The 24,421-nt window shown below is 36.2% G+C and overlaps 1 protein-coding gene across 2 annotated transcripts; it reads left to right on the top strand.

Annotated features, from left to right (window-relative positions):
• The first annotated feature begins 7,228 nt into the window (after window positions 1-7,228).
• On the top strand, window positions 7,229-9,854 carry LOC110905239. 2 transcript variants are annotated; one of them, XR_002572966.2, is made up of 6 exons: window positions 7,229-7,419; window positions 7,911-7,979; window positions 8,197-8,329; window positions 8,481-8,710; window positions 9,260-9,372; window positions 9,523-9,854. XR_002572966.2 is itself a non-coding variant. In XM_022151117.2 (6 exons), coding segments are annotated over exons 3-6 (390 nt in total). In that variant the 5' UTR covers window positions 7,229-7,419; window positions 7,911-7,979; window positions 8,197-8,328; the 3' UTR covers window positions 9,560-9,854. The 2 variants fall into 2 exon arrangements, 1 of the variants encoding a protein (XP_022006809.1); XM_022151117.2 differs by having other exon boundaries at window positions 8,472-8,710.
• Window positions 9,855-24,421: the final 14,567 nt, after the last annotated feature.

Below are 24,421 nucleotides of genomic sequence, written 5' to 3'. Positions count from 1 at the left end.
ACTCTTTAGGTCCGCATGCTTTAAACTGCTTGAAGCTGAAAGCAGTCTTGTTTGCATCCTTAGGAACGTCGGTTCGGGATTCCTCCGACGATTTGCTGACATTTTCATACACCTCGCTCACGGCCTTAGCCACTTGCTTGGAGATGATTGCAGCGAGACGCTTGTCTTTCTTTTCTTGGAAAGTGAGAGGGGTTCGGCGTCCAGATGACGACATGGTCTGCAATAGACAACGTCGCAGGTCTCAGACACAACAAATCGAATCTCACCTCACACGTCTACTACTTACTAAAGCTCAAGAACACGATAAGGCATAGATCACATAAACACCTAGGCATGATGATCACATAGTCACACAACGCAGGAGCACATACGCACGTAGGGCACAAATCCATATAGTCACAGAAGCACATAAACACATACCCATTAAGCACAGAGGCAGTCAGAATACAGAAACCTATCCTTCAAGTTCGCGTGTCGTTCGTATAGCGATCGCATCGCGTGTAAATATACATATCGAGTAGCAAAGAATAATCGTGTAGTATATCGAGCATAGCATAAGCGTATAACATAGCACAATTTCGTCTAGATTGCAGCAACTCGTTATCGTCTGGAGATAGAATGGCAATGCGAGTCGTGTGTGTCGATCGAGTGATAGCAAAATCGAAAGTAAAGTATCAAAATTTAAACACGTAAACAAATAGGTACACATAAAATCATAAAACCAACGAGTTATCAGAGTCGGCGAATGCGGGCTCAGAATCGAAAACACATAAAATCGAGAAATAGATTGTCTGCGGCTATTAGACATCGACTACCCAAGGCGATTCGACTATTCTCAGTAGACTTGTTGTCACTTTCGACTTTCGGGATGCATGTGTCTGCCTCGATTCTTGGGCATTCCGCACGCATTCCCTAGGTCATACTTGTGAGTTCAGGTCGTTGGAGTCCGTCGCAGCCTTGGTGAGATAAAATAAATAGCGGAACAAGTTGTCAAGGTTAGGGTTTCACCCCTGGCTTAGCAACTTCTTCCTTGTTTTTAGAAAAATCGAGGAGATTATTCATCAAAATATGGATTTCACTCCTGATTTGGCATAATTCTCCTCGTTTGTTATAGAAAATTGTTGATAAATTGGTAAAATCGGTATTGATCAAGCAATTCAGTCGGGAGTTTGCGATTTTCACACTTAATCCTGACTAAATCGCTTGACTTTATATGAAAATTCGAGTGCAGTGATAACGAAGAATAGCATAATATAGCACATAAACTTGGTCTGTTGGTTCCTAGCTATAGTCTAGGTCTCTAAGACAGCGACCCGGACTAGGTCGTGTCTAACCTAATTCCCTATAGTTATGGCTCTCATACCAATCTGTCACACCCCAACCCATGGCGGAATCATCGGGGCATGGCAATGAGCGAAACATATTGTCCAGAAGTTTCCACAACAACTATTTACACTATTCAGTTAAATGATATGTCCCATACCGTATCCCAAATAATAAAATAAATTATTACAGAAAGCATCTAGTCAATTAATCCTGTTCCGACAACTCAAATTTTTAACAAAAAAAATAAATATTGTTCAAATGCTCCTAAAGACCCAGCCTGACAAGATCTATTGACAACTATGCACTAGAAGCTTGTTCTTGACAGACAACTATTTGTCGGGGGCTCTAGAGTTTTATTCTAGCCTCGCTTTCCTAGAAAGTAAACATCTTAAACACCTGTCACATACGTTAAAATAAAGTCAATACATATAATGTAAAGGTGAGCACACAAGTTTGATATAGCATATATCGAGTTCGAAATAGTTTACGCATAACCAGTACGTACACAGATGAAAACGAAGCATGTTAATTGTCGACATGGATCTATTGATACCAACGACTGCGGGTTGACTGTCCGAGACAGTTCGCAATACACGATTACCACCGTAATCCATGCAAGTAATTGTCCTTAACAATCCCCGTGTGAACGGGTGCTGAGTCCAAACTATAGTACTATGTTGCTAAGGCAGGTAGACAGCATTCCACGTGTAAACATAACAACAAGCATTCATTTAGTCATGTAATACATGCAATTCGGTTAGCGTTCAAGTAATTGAGTAATGTGCTCGATTGTGTTTTTTTTTATAAGTAACGTATGTAACACCCAAAAGTGCTAAAGCAAAAAGGGTTCGAGTATACTCACAGCGATTGATTAATGGATTGAAGGGAGCGCTTGGGAGTAGGGTTAGCCCGAATAGTTCGATAGTATAACGATGAGTTACGCGATAAATGGAAACAAGTGACAGTGGGTCGAACAGCCCGGTCGATCGAACATCACTTCGTTCAATACCAGACTTCATAAATTTGTAAAGTGTGGGGCCACATGCTAGCCGATCGGCTGGCCTGGTCGATCGGCTGACCTGTCCGATCGGTTGGGCTGTTTGTTCGGACAGCCTAACCGATAGGTCAGCATCCTGACCTGGTCGGTCTATCGTCTAACACTTGGCTGTTTTGATTATTTGACGTTATATCGAAGGAGTTTGACAACGAGTTGAACCAAGTGACTTCCGTTCTTATTGGTTTCCCCTGCTCGGACATGAATCACCCAAATTCGGCCGGTGAGCTGGTTCGGAACGCTAGTTTGTTGTTTAACCCGAAGTCGGTGAACCTCGTAGATAGAATCTGAATCTTGAACCACCCAACTACTAGAATGATTAGTGAGTCGGCTCAAGCTCCGTTTCTACCGGTTTGAAGGCATTGAGTGTAAAAGAGTTGAGAGAAAGTTGGAAAATCCGTCTTTCAATCTTTCACACCTTGAAATGTTCAGATCTGTGAAAGATCTTTGTTTATTAATGTGGAAATCGGCTAGATCTAGGTGTTTCTTGGTGGAATGAGGCCAAAACATGGTGTTCTTGAAGAACACCATGATGACATCATCCTAGAACACATAGATCTTGATAATTTCACGGTTGGAATTCAAGATTTGAAAGATAGAAAGGTGTAGAAACGTGCATAGATCAAAATCGTACAAGATTTGAAGTGAAAACTTACCGGAATTGAGAGAAATCTGAGAAAAGATGAAGAATATGAGCTGGTCGGTCAGAGAGTTTCCAAAAGTGGAAAGAATGACAATGACAGGGCTTTTTATAGGCTTCCCAAAAGAGGAAAGGGCTGGCCAATCGGTCAGGCATCCCGATCGGACAGCCTGTTCGATCGGACGGTTTGTCCGATCGGCTGGCTTGTTCGATCGGTGTGAACCTGTTCGATCCGTGGCCTATTTTCGAGTGTTCGGACGACGTTTTCTGATACTTCGATTTCGATGGAGGATGATACGGATTCGATAGAGTTTCCCATTCAAATTACTTTCAGTCCCAACTACTATATCAACATATAAACATCTACCATTCACGTTTCGATTTCGATTGAGTTCGATTGAGTTTCGAGTTTCGATTCGATTCGTTTGATTACCACACACTTAACATACGGTAAGCACGCACAAGTAACACATAAGGCACACACACACACGTATAACAATACCAAAGTTCGCATAATTCGAGTTTCGAGTTCGATGATGATTTGATTAGTTTGATTATTGATCGATTAACTTTATCGCATTGTTACTTCCTGCTATTCAAGGTCGATAATCGGTTCGCATTGATAAATATTCGATCACTTTGATTAGACAACACTTACTCCACATAATACAAATTTTAAAATAGACTATTAACAGTCAAAGAAGTCAAACTTTGACTTTGACTTTGACATTCGAAAACACAGGGTGTTACGACGATATCACCAGAATCCAAATTAGCTTGCTCGATAAGGAAATCATCATAATCCAAATTAGTTGCATTAGTATGGTCCTTTTCACCACTTGGGACATCAACACTTCCATCTTCATATGTGAAATTTGTTTCTATTCCTTTTTGTTTGCCTTTTATAGATTGTTGGTAAAGCTCTACTAAGTGTCTGGCTGTACGATATGTACCAGCCCAGTGGTTGTTACCACCACATCGATAGCATGCATTAGATGAGGTTCTACTTTTCTTTTTACCTCTTTCATCATTGGATTTCTTTTCATTATCATGCAACTTCTGGTGGGTTCTTCTGTTTTTGAATTGAACACCATGATAATTCCCCCAACCATATGCACGTCCACGACCACGTCCATGATCATGACTACGACCATTACCACACCCACGTTGATAGCCACGACCACGTCCGTGACTTCCACTTTGGTCATTATATGTTGCCACATTCACTTCTGGGAAAGGGGTTGTACCAACCAGACGAGTTTCATGGTTTTTCATTAGTAGCTCATTATTTTGCTCAGCCACAAGCAAACATGATATTAAGTCACTGTATTTGGTGAAGCCCCTTTCACGATATTGTTGTTGCAAGACAATGTTTGAGGCGTGAAAGGTGGAGAATGTTTTTTCCAACATCTCCTTATCAGTAATATTTTCACCACATAGAATCAATTGTGACGTGATTCTAAACATTGCTGAGTTATACTCACTTATAGACTCAAAGTCTTGCAACCTTAAATTAATACATTCATAACGAGCTCTTGGTAATATTACTGTTTTCTAATGGTCATACCTTTCTTTTAAATTGGTCCATAGGACGAGTGGATCTTTGATAGTAAGATTACTCATGAATATGGTGGCGTAAGAAAATCATTGCCTTTGTTTTATCTTGGGTACTAGTTTGATTTCCTTTTTTAATGTGTTAGTTAATCATGTACACACCCGAAATGTATATCCACTCATAATGATTTTTTTTAATAATTACTAGATGGAAAATATAGATTATCAAACCTTTTAAGAATAAATCTATGTTTATGTAATATTAAGCATCCAGTGGTCAGTTTGGTTGAAAGTAAACTAGCTTTTTTAAAGAATAATAATAAGAGATTTAGTGATGAAAGAAAAGATGAACACTTATAAATAATCCTTTTTGCTAATAGAAAATTGTCTATTTTTTTTAACTTTGTTTGGTTATTATATCTGAACAAGAGTCTATATATTATATGTTTTTCATTTTGTGTGTTCCTTTATAAACAAAAAAGACAATCAACTTCAACTTATTAAAATATATAAATATTGAACAACTGCTAAAGTACAGGCACCTCATTACTTTGCGTCAACATTATTTTACTATTTATCCATTTACCATTTACAATTTGATTATTTATCCATTTACAATTACAATTTTCGCATATAAATAAATCCTAGAGTAAACTGCCATTTTGGTCTCTGTGGTTTGGCCAGTTTTGCCATTTTAGTTCAAATCTCAAACTTATTACATCTGGGTCCCTGTGGTTTGCATTTTGTTGCCATTTTAGTCCAAAACTCAAAATCCCTCATTTTTTACTGTTTGAACTCCCCTTTTTTGTCTTTATCTGTAGGGGTAGTTTGGTTATTTAATGTTCATTAAATCAATTTATTTATTAATAAATGAATTAATAAATATCTCTCATGTTATTCTAGAGAGAGAGAACCTCTCATTGTCTGCAAAGAATTTAAACAACTGTGTTTCTAGAGAGAGAAACATTCAACGCAAAATCTAGGGTTTGAATAAACACAGGATGAATGCGGTAGGTAGACACGATCAAAATTGTTAACCGTTTTTCTCTCCACTCACACTATCTATGGCGGTGGTTATAGATCTCCTGCAACGCCCTAAGAAGCCGTTAATCACCTCATCGCCGCCATCTATCTCCGCCGCACATGACCGGAGTTTGAACCAGTACAATCACGCATCCAGCAGGCTTCTTCCACTTCCAAATTCCACCACCAGCAGCTTCAGTTCACATCGAATCTGTTCTCATTTGGCATTTCATTCATCTAAATCAGGTACAGTCAACTTTTCGTTCCTGTTGATTGACACAAATGAGCGATTAGGTTTACATACACAGTATATAGTGTTTGTAGGTGTCAGTTTAAGATTGTTGTGGACGTTCTCCGTTGGATTGTTGCAGGGGAGAAGATAAAGAGATTGTTGTGGGATTAGGGTCTGGTGTGTGATGATTTTGGGGGAGATTATTTGGGGAAGATGAAGTTATGGGGCAATATAATTTGTTGTGTATATTTATTAGGCTCAGATCTGCCGGTTTTGATGATGTTCTTGATTTTCTGGAGAAGGTGATCGGAGATGATGGTGGTTGCTTTGGTGGATTTACGGTGATGGATAGTGATCGGAGATGATGTTGGAGAAGGTGATCGGAGATGATGGTGGTGCGCCGTGAGGGATGGTGGTTCAGATCTGCCGGTTTTGATGATGTTCTTGATTTTCTAGGTTTTGATGATGATGTTTGAAGATGAATTTTCTGGGTTTTGAAGATGAATTTTCTGGGTTTTGATGATGTTCTAAGATGATATTCTTGATCTGGGTTTTATTGCAAAAAAAAATGAAATTTAAAAAAGAACCAAATTGCCCCTGCACTAAAGGACAAAATAGGAGGTTGTAACAGTAAAAAAAAAATGGGGTTTTTGAATTTTGGACTAAAATGGCAACAAAATGCAAACCACAGGGACCCAGATGTAATAAGTTTGAGATTTGGACTAAAGTGACAAAACTGACCAAACCACAGGAACCAAAATGACAGTTTACTCTAAATGTTAGGTTTGAAAGTTACTAACAGACATGCCTCTTAAAAGAATGGTTACATGCCTCAAATTATTTTTGTATTATCTATACTATATTAAAAAGGAGAAGTGATGTACTGAAATGTAATTTTACATTGTGTACAAGTTTTGAAACAATATGTACAAAGAAATATAGCACGTTTTAGAGGGGTAGAATGGGAAAGGGCTCAATATTTTAAGACACCTCAGGGTTATAATGGTAAATTTACATGGGAAAACCCTCTCCTGCGTTAATTGTCCAAAGCTTTTCAGGTACTCAAGGAAAGGAAAGGAAAGCGAAGAGATTAGGAGAGAAATCGATAAGAGAGAAATAATTGGTCTTAATTGTAATAGTTCAGAAATCACCAAAAACACCGGTGAATCCCAAATGACGTTCCCAACCGGGAATCCCAATGGATTTGAATGCAATTGATGATTTGACGATGTATTTCTGGATTCAACAGGAAAAAAGAACGATTTTAGTTTTCTGCAAAACTAGGGTTTGTTGCTTCTTCATCCTTATTCCTTTGTTTGATGTTACTTTTTTAACTATTGTAGAAAATTTGGGGAAGAACTGCTAAATTTTATTCCTATTTGGGGAATCGGTGGTCTAGGGTTTCATTTTTCTTCTTCAATCTCTGTATTCCAATGGATTCTTCATCATATCCTCACAAACATCCTATACTCCATTCGCCCTTCTAGGCATATGATCGATCAAGGGTTCCTTTGGTTTGAGCTCAAGTAGTGGCGGCTTCAACTAGGGTTCTATTGCAGAACCGATCTGATTTGAATACCGGCGGCTAAGGTTACGATCAACGAACCCCATCTGTTTCGTTTTCAGCAATAATGTTTTGTTTGGATTTGAAGTTTTGTTGATTTCGTTTTTTTTTTAACTTTGATCAGAGGTGTTTGATGATCCTATGAAAAATTTAGCAAACCAGGGAAGAAAAGAAGATTTGAAAATTCACAATAGATAGCATTAACCATTTTCATAAGTTGGGTGAGCATTCTTGACTTAAGAACCCTTTATCCATATGATCCTTTAGTAAATGAGGATTTTAAGATTTTGATAATATAAGATATTGAGGATTGATATGTGGACACCAGCATAACAGAAGAAAAGTGGAGATAGTTATATCTGGAGCTTCTAACCATAAGATTTATCATTAATATTTAGTAAGTGATCGTAACCTAGCTTTAGAGAGTTCCTGTTCAAATTTTATGTTCTTAAGCATCTTCAATGTGTATTGGTGTAACTTTTAGAAATTGTAGTTAATCCGGTATTGTATATTCAAGGGGAGTGGGAGCTACATGGCCTATGAGAAGCACATGGAATACACGGAGAGAATTACATCCAACTATCAGGTAAATTTTGAGGTGTCCCTATAGCTTATCTTTATTTGAAATGAGATATATTTTAGGAGTACCGTTAAATGATTTCAATAGGTTCAAGGTGAAAAAGAAGCATTTTTTCCACAATTTCATGGCCATTACTTCTATTGGAGTAGTTGGTACTTTAATTTCGTTCGCCATCATAGTGTTCACTATGTTATATGCTTACAAGTAAACATCACATGTGCAGGATGGCGATACTAAAAGATGTTTGCTCTGTTTGTGTAAGGTAACCCAAATCTATTGCTCATGTTGAGTTGAGTTCGAGATCTTTTCAAGTTGTGGTCATGTTGAGACGAATGATGGATGTAATGGGTGACAAAGTAAGTTTGAGCCTAAGCACCCTTCACTTTAATCTTTGTTTTGAGTTCTGTACCAATTATGAATTGTTAGTTTTAGATCTTTTTTCACTAATGTTCTTTAAACATGACTTTATATGTTCTTTACTTTGACCCGAATCAACAGTGACTTCAGTAAAAAGCATAAAAGATAGACCGATTTCAGGGGCGTTGACCGAAGATGAGTTGAAACAGTTTTCGGGTTTGTCTTGTACACCACCAAGGAAGTCACCTGGCAAAAGCCCTAATGATATGCCAATAAATGGTAGTGTTGGTAGCTACTGGAGCCACACGAGCTCAGCACAATTTTCGAGCCCATGTTCATCGTATAAAGGCATACCGAATGCCACCAGCAAGTACAGAGAGGTATATATATAAATTTAAATTCTTTGTGATTAAAAGGTCTCATGTTTGAGTCTAACGGGCCCACTTCATATTTTTTTGTGTGAAATCTACAAATTACATAGGAGGCAACACGGGCTCGTCAGGTAACGGGTTAGAATTGGCTTGGATTGAAATTAGTCATTTTTGTAGAGTTCGAAACGGGTTGGTTCGGGCTGGGTTGCTCTGTAGCCTGCTTGTTTGTCCTTTTCTACAAAAAAGTTCTATATATATACTTGTAACTATGATTTGATTACAAAAACAACTTTATTACAGTAATAGTCAAAACTTTTTGGACATAACAATTTAGAAAGTTCGGGTCAAACCACATCTGGGTTCAAAGGGGTCCGTATGAATCAGAATGGGCCGAGTGAAAACGCATCAGAACTCCATACGCTTTATAAAAACCAAATATTGCGTACATGGTGCGTGTGTATTGCGCATCATACATCGGCTTTTGGGATGAAAACGCATCAGAACTCCACATGCTTTATAAAAACCAAATCTTGTTATCATGAAATTTGCATTTTGTAGGCTTCAGCAAAGAGATTCATAGTAACAGGAACAGGGAAGATTGTGAGGAGGAGAACTGGGAAACAACATTTGCTTAGAAAGAAAAATGCTAAGAGAACACGTCTCTTAAAACGGTTAGTGTTCAAAACTAAGAAATTATAGATTTGTTTTCTCCGAAACTGTTATCATATGTTGCATTTTAGGCATAGGTTCGAGCTCCGTATTTGATTTGGGTACATAAAATGACCACATTTGAAGGGTGTTTGATCAATTGTCGGATGCAGGTTCAAGTCGACCGCAGTGACTACAACAATGTCATAGGGGCATTGCTCTATCTGAAGGTTTACCGGGCCAATTAGTCCGGACCGTTAAACCGTTTTGACTCAGCTTGCAAGCTGTGTACAGAGCTAATAGGTTTGTTGTATTTATGGTTAAGTGTTTTTACTCCTTTGCCTTGTTCATGTAATTCACAGCCACCGCAGATACAAAATTTATTATGTAATGTGCTTTGAGAGGCACCATCTTTTATGAAGCATTACATGTATATTTTCACCGGCTTCTGACTTTTGAAAAGCCACATATAGTGAAGAATGTAGCGCCGCAATGGATTATCTTTCCAGTCAGTTACGGATACCACATCCATTCAGTGTCATAGCGCATGGTCTAACCATTGACTACTCACTTGTACAAAAAAGAAGCTATTGTATGTTACAGGCTTACAACCAAATATGTAGAAATTTAATGTCCAAGGTTAGCCACTTAGGTTACAGCCATATATAGTTATGTAGAAATTTTAGTATAATTTTTATGTTATTATACATATATACACTTTTTAGCCATGGCTTTGTGGTTTAGTGACATTGGTGATTGTTACCCTCTCACAAATGTGACGTTGGTTCAAATCCCTCTAAGTGCAACTTAATTAAGTAATAGTTAAGAGTAAAAAGAAAATATCTTTAAATAAATTCTTTTTGATGGATATTCATTTCAGGTACCAAAAGAGAAATTTCTCAAATGCTAAGAATAAATATGAAAGATTAACGTGTATCCTTCTGGTTTACTCTTTTTTATGATAGTTACAACCTAATTAATGAGTAAATTTTACTATAGCAATTTATTAAGTCTTTAGTTATGTATTTTCATGATATCTAACACCCTCCCAAAACTTGTTTCGCAATCGACTAAGAATAAACATGGTTTCTTTTTCTAGAAATTAACGAAACTTGTAACGTATTTTTTTCATACTGTTGTTTGTAGGGGAGGTGAGTATTGGTCAAACATTGTTTACAAATATACCCTTGCGTCTCACTTTAATCTTTGTTTTGAGTTTTGTACCAATTATGAATTGTTAGTTTTAGATCTTTTTTTACTAATGTTCTTTTAACATGACTTTATATGTTCTTTACTTTGACCAAGTCGCAAGTTCACTGAAACGAGAGAAAGAAAACGAGAAACTTTCTGTTGTAAAACATAAGGTATAACCAAACCACAGGAGTCATACACACACCACAAATCCTAACAACAACTATGAGGCGACAAAACAAACGCACCCGCCGCAACGCGCGGGCATTCCCACTAGTATAGTAATATATATGAACTTATTTATTTTTCTTATAAACACGAATTATTTAAACATAAATATACAAATACAACAAATGTATTATATATAATTTGAGGAACTAGATAAAACTTAATTATGATTGAGCATACTTTGATAAACAATAATAAATATAATCTCCATTTAACCCAAAATTATATCAGCTACAAGCTACAATATGGATTATTTGAGGAGATTAAAGAGAATGATAAACAAGTCTCTAACACAACCCAAAATAGTATGAATTATAATATGGATCATGTATGAGAAAATAATGAATAATGATAAAATGGTTAGAAAATATATTATACCTTACGATGGTGTGATCCAAAGCAATGACGTTTGTGATAATACGATCCAACTCTAAAAACAATTCGATAACGTGTTTTGTAGCAACTAGCCTATTAACATTATAGAGATAAGAAAGAAAGATTTGGGAGATGGATATATCTTATTGATGTGTAAAATGGATTACATATGCCTCTACTTATAGGCTTACAAGAATGAGGGTTAAATATATGGAGAGTCATAAGAAAAGTGGATAGTCATACAATTAATACATAATAATTCATAACAATATAAATTTTTTTAATGTTTTAAGTTATTATATTTAATAGTAAGGGTAGTTTTGTCATTTCACCTTCACTTAACTAAGAAAACTAACCTCTATCCACTCTAGGGACTATCCGAGTAACAACCGAGCAAACCACAAAGAACATACATGTAATTTTGAAAATGGAGGGATTAAAGGTGAAACTTTACCAAACCACAGGAACTACCCGTGCATTTTACTCTATTTTATAAGATTTAGCCATTTGTGCTTTTAAAAATAAAGCGTGCCCGAATGACCCATTAATAAGTAAATGAGTGAATTCGCCATTTAATTACACATATTCAAAATTAACATTAACTTTTGAAAATTAGAGCTTTGAGCCTTTGATATTATGCATCTCTAATTGTATTGGTTAGTTATCTTACTAGTGATGTACGTATCAAATTGCTTAATAATCTAATAACTTCATAAATGCATTTATTAGTGTTTATTGCAAGAACGAAAGCTTCGAGTAATATTAGAGGATGAAAGGTTATATGTTTTTGCGATTCCAAGTTTTCAAATCATATTTTTTGTATAGTTATGGGCAGGGCCGGCTCAACCATTTTGGTGGCCCAAAGCCAACTAAAAGTTCAGGGCCCTTTTCCAACATGTAAACTTCAGTAAAGAATTCCATAGTGATTTTGTTTCAGCTTTTAGTTTTTATTTCTTTGGAGCAATTAACAAACTATACCACAGATTCACAGATTTCAATCAAGACCTTTAAAACTGGCAGATTAATTTCAATTAGAGCACTTAACTATTTTGAATCAGAAACTAGCAACATAATTTCAATTGGTATTAAAAACATTAGAGCACTCAATAACTCAAAATCTAGCAAAGAAAATGGACAAACTTTAAAGTGTACCATATCGTAGAATCAGATGCCTTCAAATCTTCGATTTCGAATCAGAGGGGCAGAGTTGAGGGTCTTCATTTTTCTATGATTAGATTTGGTTCGAATGCGAAGAATTGCAGAGTTTAGAGAACATGAATAGAAGATTATTTTATTTTCTAAGGGTGAAGGGGGTGCACACCTAATAGGTGAGTGCACTCTCTTACGCCAAACCAATCCCCGTGTGCCACGTCAACTCCCCTCTTAAACTCCTCTAACACCCCCATTTGATGGCGCCACTCCCCTCTTAACTCCCCTTATTTTTTTATTCAAAAAAAAAAAAAAAAAAACAAAGAAAATCTGGGATTGGTTGAAACTGGCATGGCCCCACACAATCAGCCTCTCCTCCATCGGTGAACCCACGCCCAAGTTCAACCCCGAATCGGGATCCCGCTTTGATGGCGGCGGTGTTCCCGATCGGGGAATGCCATCACCGAACACCCTCCCCGAAGGCGCCCCGGACACCCTAACACTGAATACGCCATCGACTTCTTTAAACTCTAGTAAATCCATCTGTTGCTGCAATTAATTTTCGTAATAATTACCTAGCAATAGCAAGCCAGCGATTTTGATTGATGATTGCGATGATTTTGGAATTGCCATATTGGTGGTCGATTGATTTTGGAACAGGGAAAGGGAAACGCGTGAGCCAGGCAATGATTGGGCTAAAACCTTAGATATGTTAAGAAAAGTGGAGGCCCTGTTGGATTGGTGCCTAAAGCCCTCGCTTTAGAAAAATTGAGCTTGGGCCGGCTCTGGTTATGGGTTGATAGCAATGTCCATTTTTGGATCAAAGTTTTCATGTAAATTTTTGTAATTTATGTGTTCTTAGGGCTAATTGTACAAAGTGGGATATAATTTGTGGTATATAAAAACAGGGGAGGATCAAATAGGAAGTTTATTTTAGCTAGGAAAGATAAGAAACAATAGGATTATGATATGTGGCAAAATTTAAAATAAAGAGAAAAGGGTATTTTAGTCAATTTTATCCAATTTTCTCCCTTCTTCACTCTTTAACTTCAAAACCCATCTTCTTCAACCTTTTCTTTACTTTCTATCTCAAAAATGACTAAATTATAGTGCGATTTTCATCACCAATCAATAATTCAAACACCCAATCAATGTGTTCTTCAACTTTTTTTGAAGAAACCCAGTTTAATTTCATACAACATCTCATTTTTTTTTCCTGTGATTTTGAAGCGAATCACTCGATTCATTCGATTCGATCGCTGATAAGTGTTTCTAACATTCAAATTTCGTCAATCGTTGAAGAAATCTGAAGAAATCGGCTTGATCTATGTAAGAAATCTTTGAATTGCATTTTTTACGATCTGGGTTTTTGAATTTAGTCATTGCGTTTTACAAAGTACTCTTGGCGGGGTCCTGGTTGGGGTCGACCTGCCAGGTCATCTTGGAATTTTTTTTCTTTTTATTAAATTGCTTTAATAAAACTGCATCAGAAAATTAATTTTCTAGAAATTGCCTCATTTCGTAGACAAAAATTCATAGACAGTTTTTGATCTCCTGCTTCCCGGTTCAGATAATTCATAGACAAAACATACCCTGGTTCAATGCGTTTTAGAGAGAACACTTTTATTTGTGTTTTTAAGCCATTGCGTTTTAGAAAAAAAGATATTTTTAGTGTTTTTTTGGTCCTTTGCCTTTTAGAAAAACACATTTTGAAGTGTTTTTAGTCCATTGCGTTTTAGGTAAACACATTTTTATGTGTTTTCAGTCCATTACGTTTTAGAAAGAACATTTTTTGTGTTTTTAGGCCATTGCGTTTTAAAAAGAAGACATTTTTATGTGTTTTCTAGCCATTGCGTTTTAGAAAAACACATTTTTAAGTGTTTTTAGTCCATTGCGTTTTAGGTAAACACATTTTTATGTGTTTTCAGTCCATTGTGTTTTAGAAAGAACACTTTCTTTTGTGTTTTTAAGCCATTGCATTTTAGAAATAAGACATTTTTATGTGTTTTCTGGCCATAGCGTTTTAGAACAACACATTTTGAAGTGTTTTTAGTCTATTGCGTTTTAGGTAAACACATTTTTATGTGTTTTCAGTCCATTGCGTTTTAGAAAGAACACTTTCTTTTGTGTTTTTAAGCTATTGCGTTTTAGAAAAAAAGACATTTTTAAGTGTTTTGGTACACTGCGTTTTAGAAAAACACATTTTGAAGTGTTTTTAGTCCATTGCGTTTTAGGTAAAACACATTTTTATGTGTTTTCAGTCCATTGCGTTTTAGAAAGAACACTTTTGTGACACCTGTGTCACTTCCATCATCAAACAAATACCAAGTCAATTAAATATTGTATTTCATACTTGGGATTTGTAAAAATATGTGTATCGTTTGCACATATTAACTCTTATTCGATTTCAAGCTTTAAATCGCTTTCTGGAAGGTTATACGCGCCCTGATGCGTAAATATAAACAGTTTAACGCAACAAACACTCCGGAATAGTGAAATATGCTTAACATACCTTAAATAACCTCCACATAACTTAGAAATAAGTTTTGGATGGTTTGGTGTGTTGAAATCAAGTTTGTTCGATCGTAGGGACTAATTGTGTCAAACTGCGAAACTATACCGATTCGTATAGTAACGAACATTCCGGAACTTGATCATAAGTTAAATATGCCCTAAATATCCTTTACATAGCTTAGAAATAGGCTTTGAGGTGTTTGGTGCGCAAAAACAAACTTTATTGATCAATAGGGACTAAAAGCGTCAAAAAGTGCACAAGTTTGCATTTTCGCGCATATCTTACGTTCTGAATATATCCGGACATCCAAAAATTTATGTAATCATTAAAATATTATGTTTTAGTGATTGGCTTGTCAAAAATCCATTCGTCGCGCAATTTGGACCGTTTTTGCGTCCGTTACGACTTCCGTCGTAATTAATTGAACAACGCAACCGTACGACCAAATGAGCCGACATCCGGGATATTTTTGAGCACATTTCAAGTTCCCTATACTTTAACTTCATTTTAGAGCTTTAAAATGGGGTTAACGGGGTTTAAACGTGCCAAAAAGCATCAAAAACCAAGTTTGGAGGTGCAGGGGCCTGTTCTGCCAAAATTCAATTTTGCTGACCTGCAGGGTCCTTACGGGACCGTATGGACATCCTCTTACGGTCCGTAAGCAGGTGCTAGAAAGCAGAAACTTGTTTCCAGCTTGTTCCAGCTGTTGCACACTATTGCACATGGTTTTGATCGTTCTATGGGCTGCTTTGTGTGCCCATCAAGGTGCCAAATCAGAATATGGCAAGTGTACGGCTTAGATCGTGCCCCCTTTTGCAAGAAACGATCTTAACGGTAGTGCCATGCCTATAAATACCCACCATGTTTTCATTCGTTCCTCACATTTGAATCTGATTCAAGCTCTCTAAGTGGAAGTATATGCTTCCTACCTGAGAGAGAATCGGGTTCGAATCTTGCGGGGACCTTTTGTAAGTATTCTTTCGTGCTTCTCGTTCGTTTTTAGCGTTAAAGTCAAACTGCGTTTGACTTTCAGCATTGACCAGTTTATGGTCAACACGAAGTTCGTTTGAACTTCATAACGTGAGCGTAATCACGATGGTTATAGTCCCTAGTGACTATACCTACTGATTACCACGTTATCTAGGCTCAGTGACGAGTCGTAGCTTCGGCCAGAATACGTATTCTCGCGTATTTTGTAACCAAGCTACCTTTGGGTATCAAAACCGTTGTTTTGATACCAAACTGTTTTCTAACTTTGTTAAACATGTTTCGACATGTTTAGCTCGTCACTTTTAGATTAGTGCTTATGTAGAGTTGTAAGTCGAGCGGTCTAATCAACCGTTTAGATTTTCGAACTAGACCCGTTTGGTCGATCATTGTCACACCCCGATTTCCACGTGTCTCACCGGTGGGCCCGGTGGGGGGATTATCGTGACGTAGTTGGCAACATTATAGTCAAACCACACAATATATGAATGCAAAGCGGAAGCATAAAGATAATTATAATTCAACCATTGATTGTAATATCGAATGTATCACAAATAGTCGAATGGTATCCACATGGGATCAAAATAATAAAAAAGTATTGTTCAACAGACAAGGCATCAAAAGCTTGCGAGACTCTTTAAGATGCTAAGGAGCTATAGCCAGCCGATTACGTTTAGTACCTGCATTTAATCTTTTTGGGAAAATACGTCAGTTTACACTGGTAAATACATTCAACCGACACTTTTGTAAAATGTTTATTAAAATTGATTTGAATGCACAAGGCACAAACTCTTTTATAACTTGGGATAATTTATAATTAAATCTTGTAAGAATTACATGTTACTATGCGTTTGGTCGCCCGAGTCGTATCGGGTTAAAGTTTAATAGACACACCACATAGTATAAAACCGTGGCGGGTAACCAACGGCTACACTTTTATAGTTATAGACATAATGTCGGGTGTACGCCTACACCGGGATGTCGAGGTCGTGGCCATTCATAAATGCTGCCAAGGATATCCGGGACATAGTCATCAAGCCCCCAAAGGCTTTAAGCCAACAAAACAGTTTTTAAACGGGTCACATTGATAATACCCAACTACTAATGAGTTGGGGTCAATTACCCGACCAAGCGGTATTTTAGATACCGTAACCCAAGCCCGTATAACGGAAAATAAGTTAAAAGTATTTACCTTTGCAAGTATAATCCTTAATTGAATAAATTACAGATAGCTTTTACTGGTCTCCTATTCTGGAACGAAGGTTTAAAATAACCTATTAGAATCCTAACGGGTCTTTTATATTTGCCGTAGCTTAGACCGATCGGTTTCAAAGGATAGTTATGGTTTAATCGCATGAAAGGTGAAAACCGTGAATGGAGTGTGATTTTGACCCAACAAGTTTGAAGACTTGTTTTAAATGGGTATAATAATCATACTCTGGATTTTGGGGTCCAAACAATATGGTTTGACCCGTTTCGGCTAATTTATGTAAACTAGTTACATAAGCCGAACCGTGTGCGCAAAAGGCGCAACGGGTAACCGAAAGAGTCCTACACTATTTTCCTAAGTTAACATGCCTTAAAGGGGTTGTGGTATCAGTAGGATACCTTCCGTAATGCCCGTAACGAGTTTAAGTTCATAATATGCCCCGTAGGGGTATTTTGGTCTTTTTAAAGATTATAAAAGAGGTTTCTGAGTTCTACAAGAAATCTGAGTTTCCCGAACAGTTTATAAAGTCTAAAATACTTTATTTATTATTTAAAATCAGTGGCAACTGGAATCGGGTCAAAAGACCTTGTAGAACTCAAGTTATGGCCGAAAAGGGTATATTCGGTATTTACCGAACCGTTGCCATAACCGCAGGTTATGAGCAGGTTAAAAATAATTAAAAATCTTTAAAAATTCCAAAATATTATTTTACAATAGTGAGCAAAAGGTTTGGTGTCGAAATCCGGGTTTAGATAGGCGTTATGCTAATTGCGCTATTTAATTACTAAAGTTTCGCAATTTGCGCTATTTAGCATAACTCCTATTCTGGATCTCGGATTGACATGAAATTTTAGGGACATGCTTAGAAATCAGTAACCAAGGTTATGATCCTTTCACATGTCCGAAATTCTCGTTTTAATTTATAAAGGGTGTTACGGTCAACTTTTAAGCATTTAACGGAAATGTGTAAAAGACTTGGACAAACAACGAACCGGTCACAGAGGTTTATACCATCATGTAACCTGGTCCTAAGAGAGTCCTAAGGCATATCTAAATCAAACTTTAACGGGTCAGAACTGTAGTCAATGCAAAAGTCAAACTTTTGCGACTTTCGGCTCCGAACCGGGTCAAAACAAAAAATGGTCGGATCAAACAAGCTTAGACTAGTTTATAAACTTATCATCATGTTTTATGAGTGTTCAAACAGGTTACATATCATCTACATTACAGATTATGCAAGAAATCGCAAAATGACATTTCTGTTGACTTTTTCTAAGCACGTTTGACTCGACATTTGATCTAGTTAGAGTGGGAATCAGAGGGTGCCCTTTTAGGGGTTTAATGCCCACATGATTACCATCATATAACTATCTTTGATTCGACAAACCACTGGACCATTCGTGATTTATCGCAAAGTCAATCGTTAATTACGACGGATTGACTTTTGGGCTAAAACTATTGAAAAATGAAACCACAAAGGGTTAGGCAACTTACAGAAGCTTAGTGCACGACTTAGAATGATAGAGGAAAGCTTTGGAGCTCCAGAAGTGAGTTAGAATGCAGGTTTGAGGTGTGATTCATTAGTGTGCAATGTAGTGCCTTTTATAGTGCAAAATTAGGCCTAAGATCATTACAACACATCCTACAATGGAGCATGGATGATCAGCAGGTGGCCCTGGGTGCTAGGGGGCAAGTAGAGGGCGCCCATGCTTCATTTATTGCATATTTGATCGTTCACAACTTCAAATCATGCATCTGTCCAAAGTTTCTGCATCTGGGTGGTTCACGCGGCCCGCATTAGATTTCATGCAGCTTGTACACGGGCCGCATGAATCTTCATGTCAGACGCGTATATGCAGGAGGCTCGCGGCCCGCATTAACTTATGTGTTTCACTCAGGCGGGCCGCCTGAGGCCTGTTTTCAAAGATTTTTAAATCTTTTGTAATGATTAACCGAATCTTTGGTAATTAATAACCTGACCTTTCGGGTTTGAAGGGGTAACTTTGCGATTTGGCCCTCGGTTAATTACAATTAAGGGCCTCGTGCCATTTACCCGCACGGTTAAGTCCCCGGTTAATTTAATTACTATCCGGAAAGCCTTAACTTTCATTGTTGACGCTTTTAACCCCTCTCGTACGAATTTGATCATAACTTTCTCGTTTTAAAACGGAACTTCGCGAAATTTATATAGTACATTCTAGTGAGCGTATTTTACTGTTACAAGGCCTCGGGTTCGCCAAAGGGTCACTCAGAGGTATAATTAAACATGTTGACACAGTTAACCCCTGCAGCTTGTAATCTCTCACTTTCTTCCGCGTTTCGCTTCCGTACGATCCATGATTTATTCGTTTGAAGGTACGAGCATCGTTTAGGGTTACTATACAGTATACTTACCCTTTGTTGACATTTATAACCCTCGAATTTACATACTTTCAAGGTTTGTCAACTTTAGTCCTGTATTTAATATCTAATGCCACGCGTAAACTATTGACACGTGTTAACACATTATTGGACACAAAATTTCGAGGTGTTACAATCATTAGGATCCGACCAAACATGTTTAGTGACCATAGTTGCATAGGGAATAACCTTCCGAGGTTATACCTTATGGTCACCTAGTTTAAGTAGTTGTATGATAAGTAGTTTATATGCCTTGGGTAAATTACCAAAATGCCCTTTTCATACATAATTGGTAATTAAGCATATGTAACCTAAATTTTTGTCACGTAACTGATTATGTAACATATTTAAACATGTTTAGGCATATAATACTTGTCATAGGACTAGTTAGGCGGTCCAAACGCGTTTTGCACAAACGACGCGTTAAAGTAGCGTAAGCTACCTAAACGGGTCATTATGGGTCGTAAGCACTTAGGATTAGGTTTCATTTTAGTATGTAGGCCTTGTTAAACCATATCATATGAGTTCCCACGCTCATTTGGTTCACGAGACCTCATACTATCCGATCTCCCGATTTAGGTCCGGTTTATTTATGTAGTTATCAATATTAGGTGCCGTTTGATTCCGCGCTCCCTCTAGCTTGCTTGGTAGTTGTTCAAGACTTTTAAGCACTCTCAAGTGAGTACATAGTCCCCTCTTTTACTGTTTTCATTGTTTTGGGGTGAAGCATGTGTACCTATCTGTTATTTTCATGATTTCAGAGTATAATTGATTATACATGTTAGTACTTATCTTTGGACAAACTGAATAATTATTTATGGTTTAAACACTGATTTTTCAAAGATTATAAAATTAATTGTTGGAATAGTACTTATTTTTGTTCACCAGACCGGTTGGTAGTATGATATAGCACTATAGGATTTGACACCCCATTCCTGTTGTCATGGAATGTCTGAAACCAATTTGTTGCTCCATCCAAATAGGGATTGCCTTTGTGGTATTTCTATAGTCTTAAAGGTGTATTTTGATGCACTAGGTCTGAATGAATTCTTAAATCACATTATTTTTGTATATTAAGTTATACTCCCAAAAGTATAGTTTGATATGCTCTCATATGGGATATTGTACAAAAACCAACATTTATTTTGTTAATCATTAAAACATAGTTTGATATGCTATTTTCATAATCCAAAGCATAGTTTTAATATGTTATTTTCAAATCAAAACATAATTTAATATGTTATTTATAAATACAAAGTATACTTTTAATATACTACTGAAAATTATTATTTTTAACAACTAAAGTATATTTAATATACTATTTGTTTTACAATTGGGTTATGGTTAGTGTTTAGATAACGGGACGAGTGTAATATGATGAAAACATGGTAGATACGCCGTTGGTACTTCTTATATATAAGTGTTTTCATCACATCACATATCGTGGCGTTATTTAGTACACTTGGGTTAATGATTTTGGAACTGAAATATATTTTAATATATTACTTATTCAACTTTCTTAAAACCGAAGTATATTTTTATATATATATACCATAAATCTTTTTATCAAAATATTGTTTTTCAAACAATATATTTTTATACAAACTTATTTTACTTATTTAATTTCCTATGTATTATATCATCTGATTTCTGATTTATAAAAGAAAACCTTTTTCAAGGATCATGACTACTTTTATTAAAACCTTTTCTTTAAACTTATAAGTCATGAATCCTAAATCAATAAAACCTATGTATCTCACAGGCATTTTTATGCTGACGTACCTATTTTTACACATGTTTCAGGTACTGCTCTGTGATGATTGATGATATATGCTACACTTAGGATGGACTCGTGCCTTAGCGACTTTAAAACTTGAAAGATAATAGTTGTACTTATTTGATTGTATTAAAACAATGAGTTCATTTATTCAATAAAACAAAATTATTTATTCCATGGTTGTGAAACAATGATTCTGTTACAACACTCCCCGACGTTTCCGCCATGTTTGGTTGTTTTACGTGGTCGGGGTGTGACAACTTTCTTTTGTGTTTTTAAGCTATTACGTTTTAGAAAAAAAGACATTTTAAGTGTTTTTTGGTCCATTGCGTTTTAGAAAGAACACTTTCTTTTGTGGTTTTAGGCCATTGCGTTTTAGAAATAAGACATTTTCTTTGTGTTTTTGACCATTGCGTTTTAGAAATAAGACATATCTTTGTGTTTTTTGTTGCATTGCGTTTTAGAAAAAAGTCATTTTTTACGTTTTTTGTCCATTGTGTTTTACGCAACTAGGTTTTCGAAAAAAAATTGAAAATATTGCAACAGTATACTCGTTTTAAATATAAAAAAAGCTCGTTTTTTGTGCAATTTTTATAAAAAAATAATGTCGTATGAAAAAAGTTATTAACGTTTAAAAATGTGGGAGAATTGAAGGAGAGAAAAACTATTATCTTGAATTGACTAGAATGCCTTTACGCAAACTCACGCACCTCTTTTTTTCTATTCAATTTCACTCATTTAATCTTAGTTCTTGATTAAATCAATTGATGGTTAAGATTACTTTCTAGCAAAAAAACTTACTATTATATCCTAAACCTGTAAAAACATTCTAAATATGATCACAATCTACATTTTATATATATATATATATATATATATATATATATTGATAGGGGAAGGATGTATAGAAAACCCACTTTAATTTAGAAAACCCGGGAAACTCAAAGCTCCCGATGTTTTTTTGTTTTGAAAAAATTTACACATGTTATATGCATGTTTTTAAGGGTTTTGGACAAAAAAATCAAAAAAGCGCCGAGTAGATATTTTTAAAAAAATAAACAAGTTTTGGTGTAACAAATGTTACATTCATCTGACATATTTGTAACATGTGTTACACCAAAACTTGTTTATTTTTTTTAAAAATATCTACTCAGCGCTTTTTTGATTTTTTTTGCCCAAAACCCTTAAAAACATGTAAATAACATGTGTAAATTTTTTCAAAAGAAAAAAACATCGGGAGCTTTGAGTTTCCCGGGTTTTCTAAATTAAAGTGGGTTTTCTATAGATACTTACATTATATTGATATTTTAGTGTTTATACTTTATTATTATCATCCTATAAAAGTGTAAACCCTAAAATATTGAATTAGTGGTAAGCTCAATTATAACCAATATAACCTAACTAAACTAATAGAGAAAGTAATGGTTTAATTATGCTTTTTTATAACAGAATTTTATGGGTAGATATATGTATAAATTACATAAATAACCAAATTGAACCAACTAATAGTGAGAGTAACGGGCACTTTCATAAGATGAGCGGATAGGATAAAACGTGTCGACTAAGCTTTGGGTTCAAATATATAATTGTAGACATAGTGAAAGTTATAAGTTATTTTTAAAGCATACGTTTTCCCCGTGACAATGCGCTGGTGGAAAATAGAAGAAATTTGTAAAGTTAAAAGCATGTATATATATAAGTTACACCCTACTATAAGGTTGTTGCTTCCTACTTCACAAGTCACCATTACAAATAATCCATAAACGTCATACACACATCACAAATAACAACTACGAGGCGACAAAACAGACGCACCTGCCGCAATGCGTGGGTATTTCCAATTATATGATTCAAAAGTTTCTGTTATATGTTAAGGTGTAATATATTAAACCGAAATGTGGCCAACTGCGCCAAATGAGCTCTAAAAGAACCAACACCACCCTCATATTTGTCCACTGCCTCAACAGAGGCATCATTAGTTGCGGTGTCAGAAGTCACGTGCGGCAGAGGCAGCAACAACTACATCATCTGGGTCATCATTAACAGTTGTCTTGGCAATTTGGTATATAACCGGGACTATAATCGCCAAAAAAGACAGCATCACTAACGATCGGAAGCCAAATCTGTGACTTTAAAAAGCTGTAAGCATTGTCGATCACAGACAAGATGAAATTTATTAAGGCAACTATACATGCACCCACAAAAAACGATTTGGTAAAACGTTTGTCAACTTCAATTTCTTTGGAAGACAAGTCTAAAGGTAAAAAAGAAAAGCTAAAGCACTGCCACAACCACATGAGTAGCTATGATGAGCCACATGAATGCACCGGAGTGTCCAACGAAAAAGCATTTGTTAAGCTCCTAAAAGACGTGAGCATCCAGTAGTTAATATGCCTACAAAAAAGTTCAAGTTCATAGTTAGATCAAGGAAAGTATTTTGTTTGAAACTAAAAGATCGAATATAATTACCTGTAATAAGCACACTATTACACCTCTTTGATTTAGGAAGTTAAAGTACACAATGATGATGCTCGTTGTGTTTACCTGAAATGAGACGTATGACAGCGCCAAAGTGTATAGAAAATGGAGATGCTTGTTTTCCTTGATTTTATCTTATAGATTATCAAAATGAGATAATAGCATACAACAATCAACGCTGATGCTAAAATGATTGCTAAATGTGTACCGAATCGTGTAATAAAACTATTCTTGGTGAAGTGTCTAGCCTCAAGCACCAAGGCAAACCAGAACCCAACAAAAATGCTAGAAGTTCGAGAAGGCATCTGTGATAAGTTGGACACCATTAGATTCGTAGAAATGGATATTGTTCTTTTTTTCGATATGAGAGAGTAGTAGGAAGGCGTTTGATAAATCGAATGAGATTTGAAGCTCTTGAAAGACGTGCGCATTCAGTTAGTAGTATGCCTATAAAAAAGTTCAAGTTCATAGTTAGATCAAGGAAAGTATTTTGTTTGAAACTAATAGATCGAATATAATTACCTGTAATAAGCACACTATGGCAGGGAAGTAGAAGAATGCGATGATAACGTATGTCGTGTTTACAAACGATAACGAGTTGGACACAGACTTTCACCCTTATCAGCCATAGTCCGGTGGAAACCGCATCGTGTGTGTGGCATGATTTACTCCTATTATCAACCTTAAAGCCTAGAAATACGTCGTAAGCGTTGACACTAGTAATTAGCCTTATAGTAGTAGCCTTAGAAATACATCGTGTGT

Source organism: Helianthus annuus, chromosome 14 (assembly GCF_002127325.2).
Source record: "Helianthus annuus cultivar XRQ/B chromosome 14, HanXRQr2.0-SUNRISE, whole genome shotgun sequence".
NCBI classification, from domain to species: Eukaryota; Viridiplantae; Streptophyta; class Magnoliopsida; order Asterales; family Asteraceae; genus Helianthus; species Helianthus annuus.
Note: the sequence above shows the minus strand (reverse complement) of the source record. Positions and strands in the feature narration are given on the sequence as shown.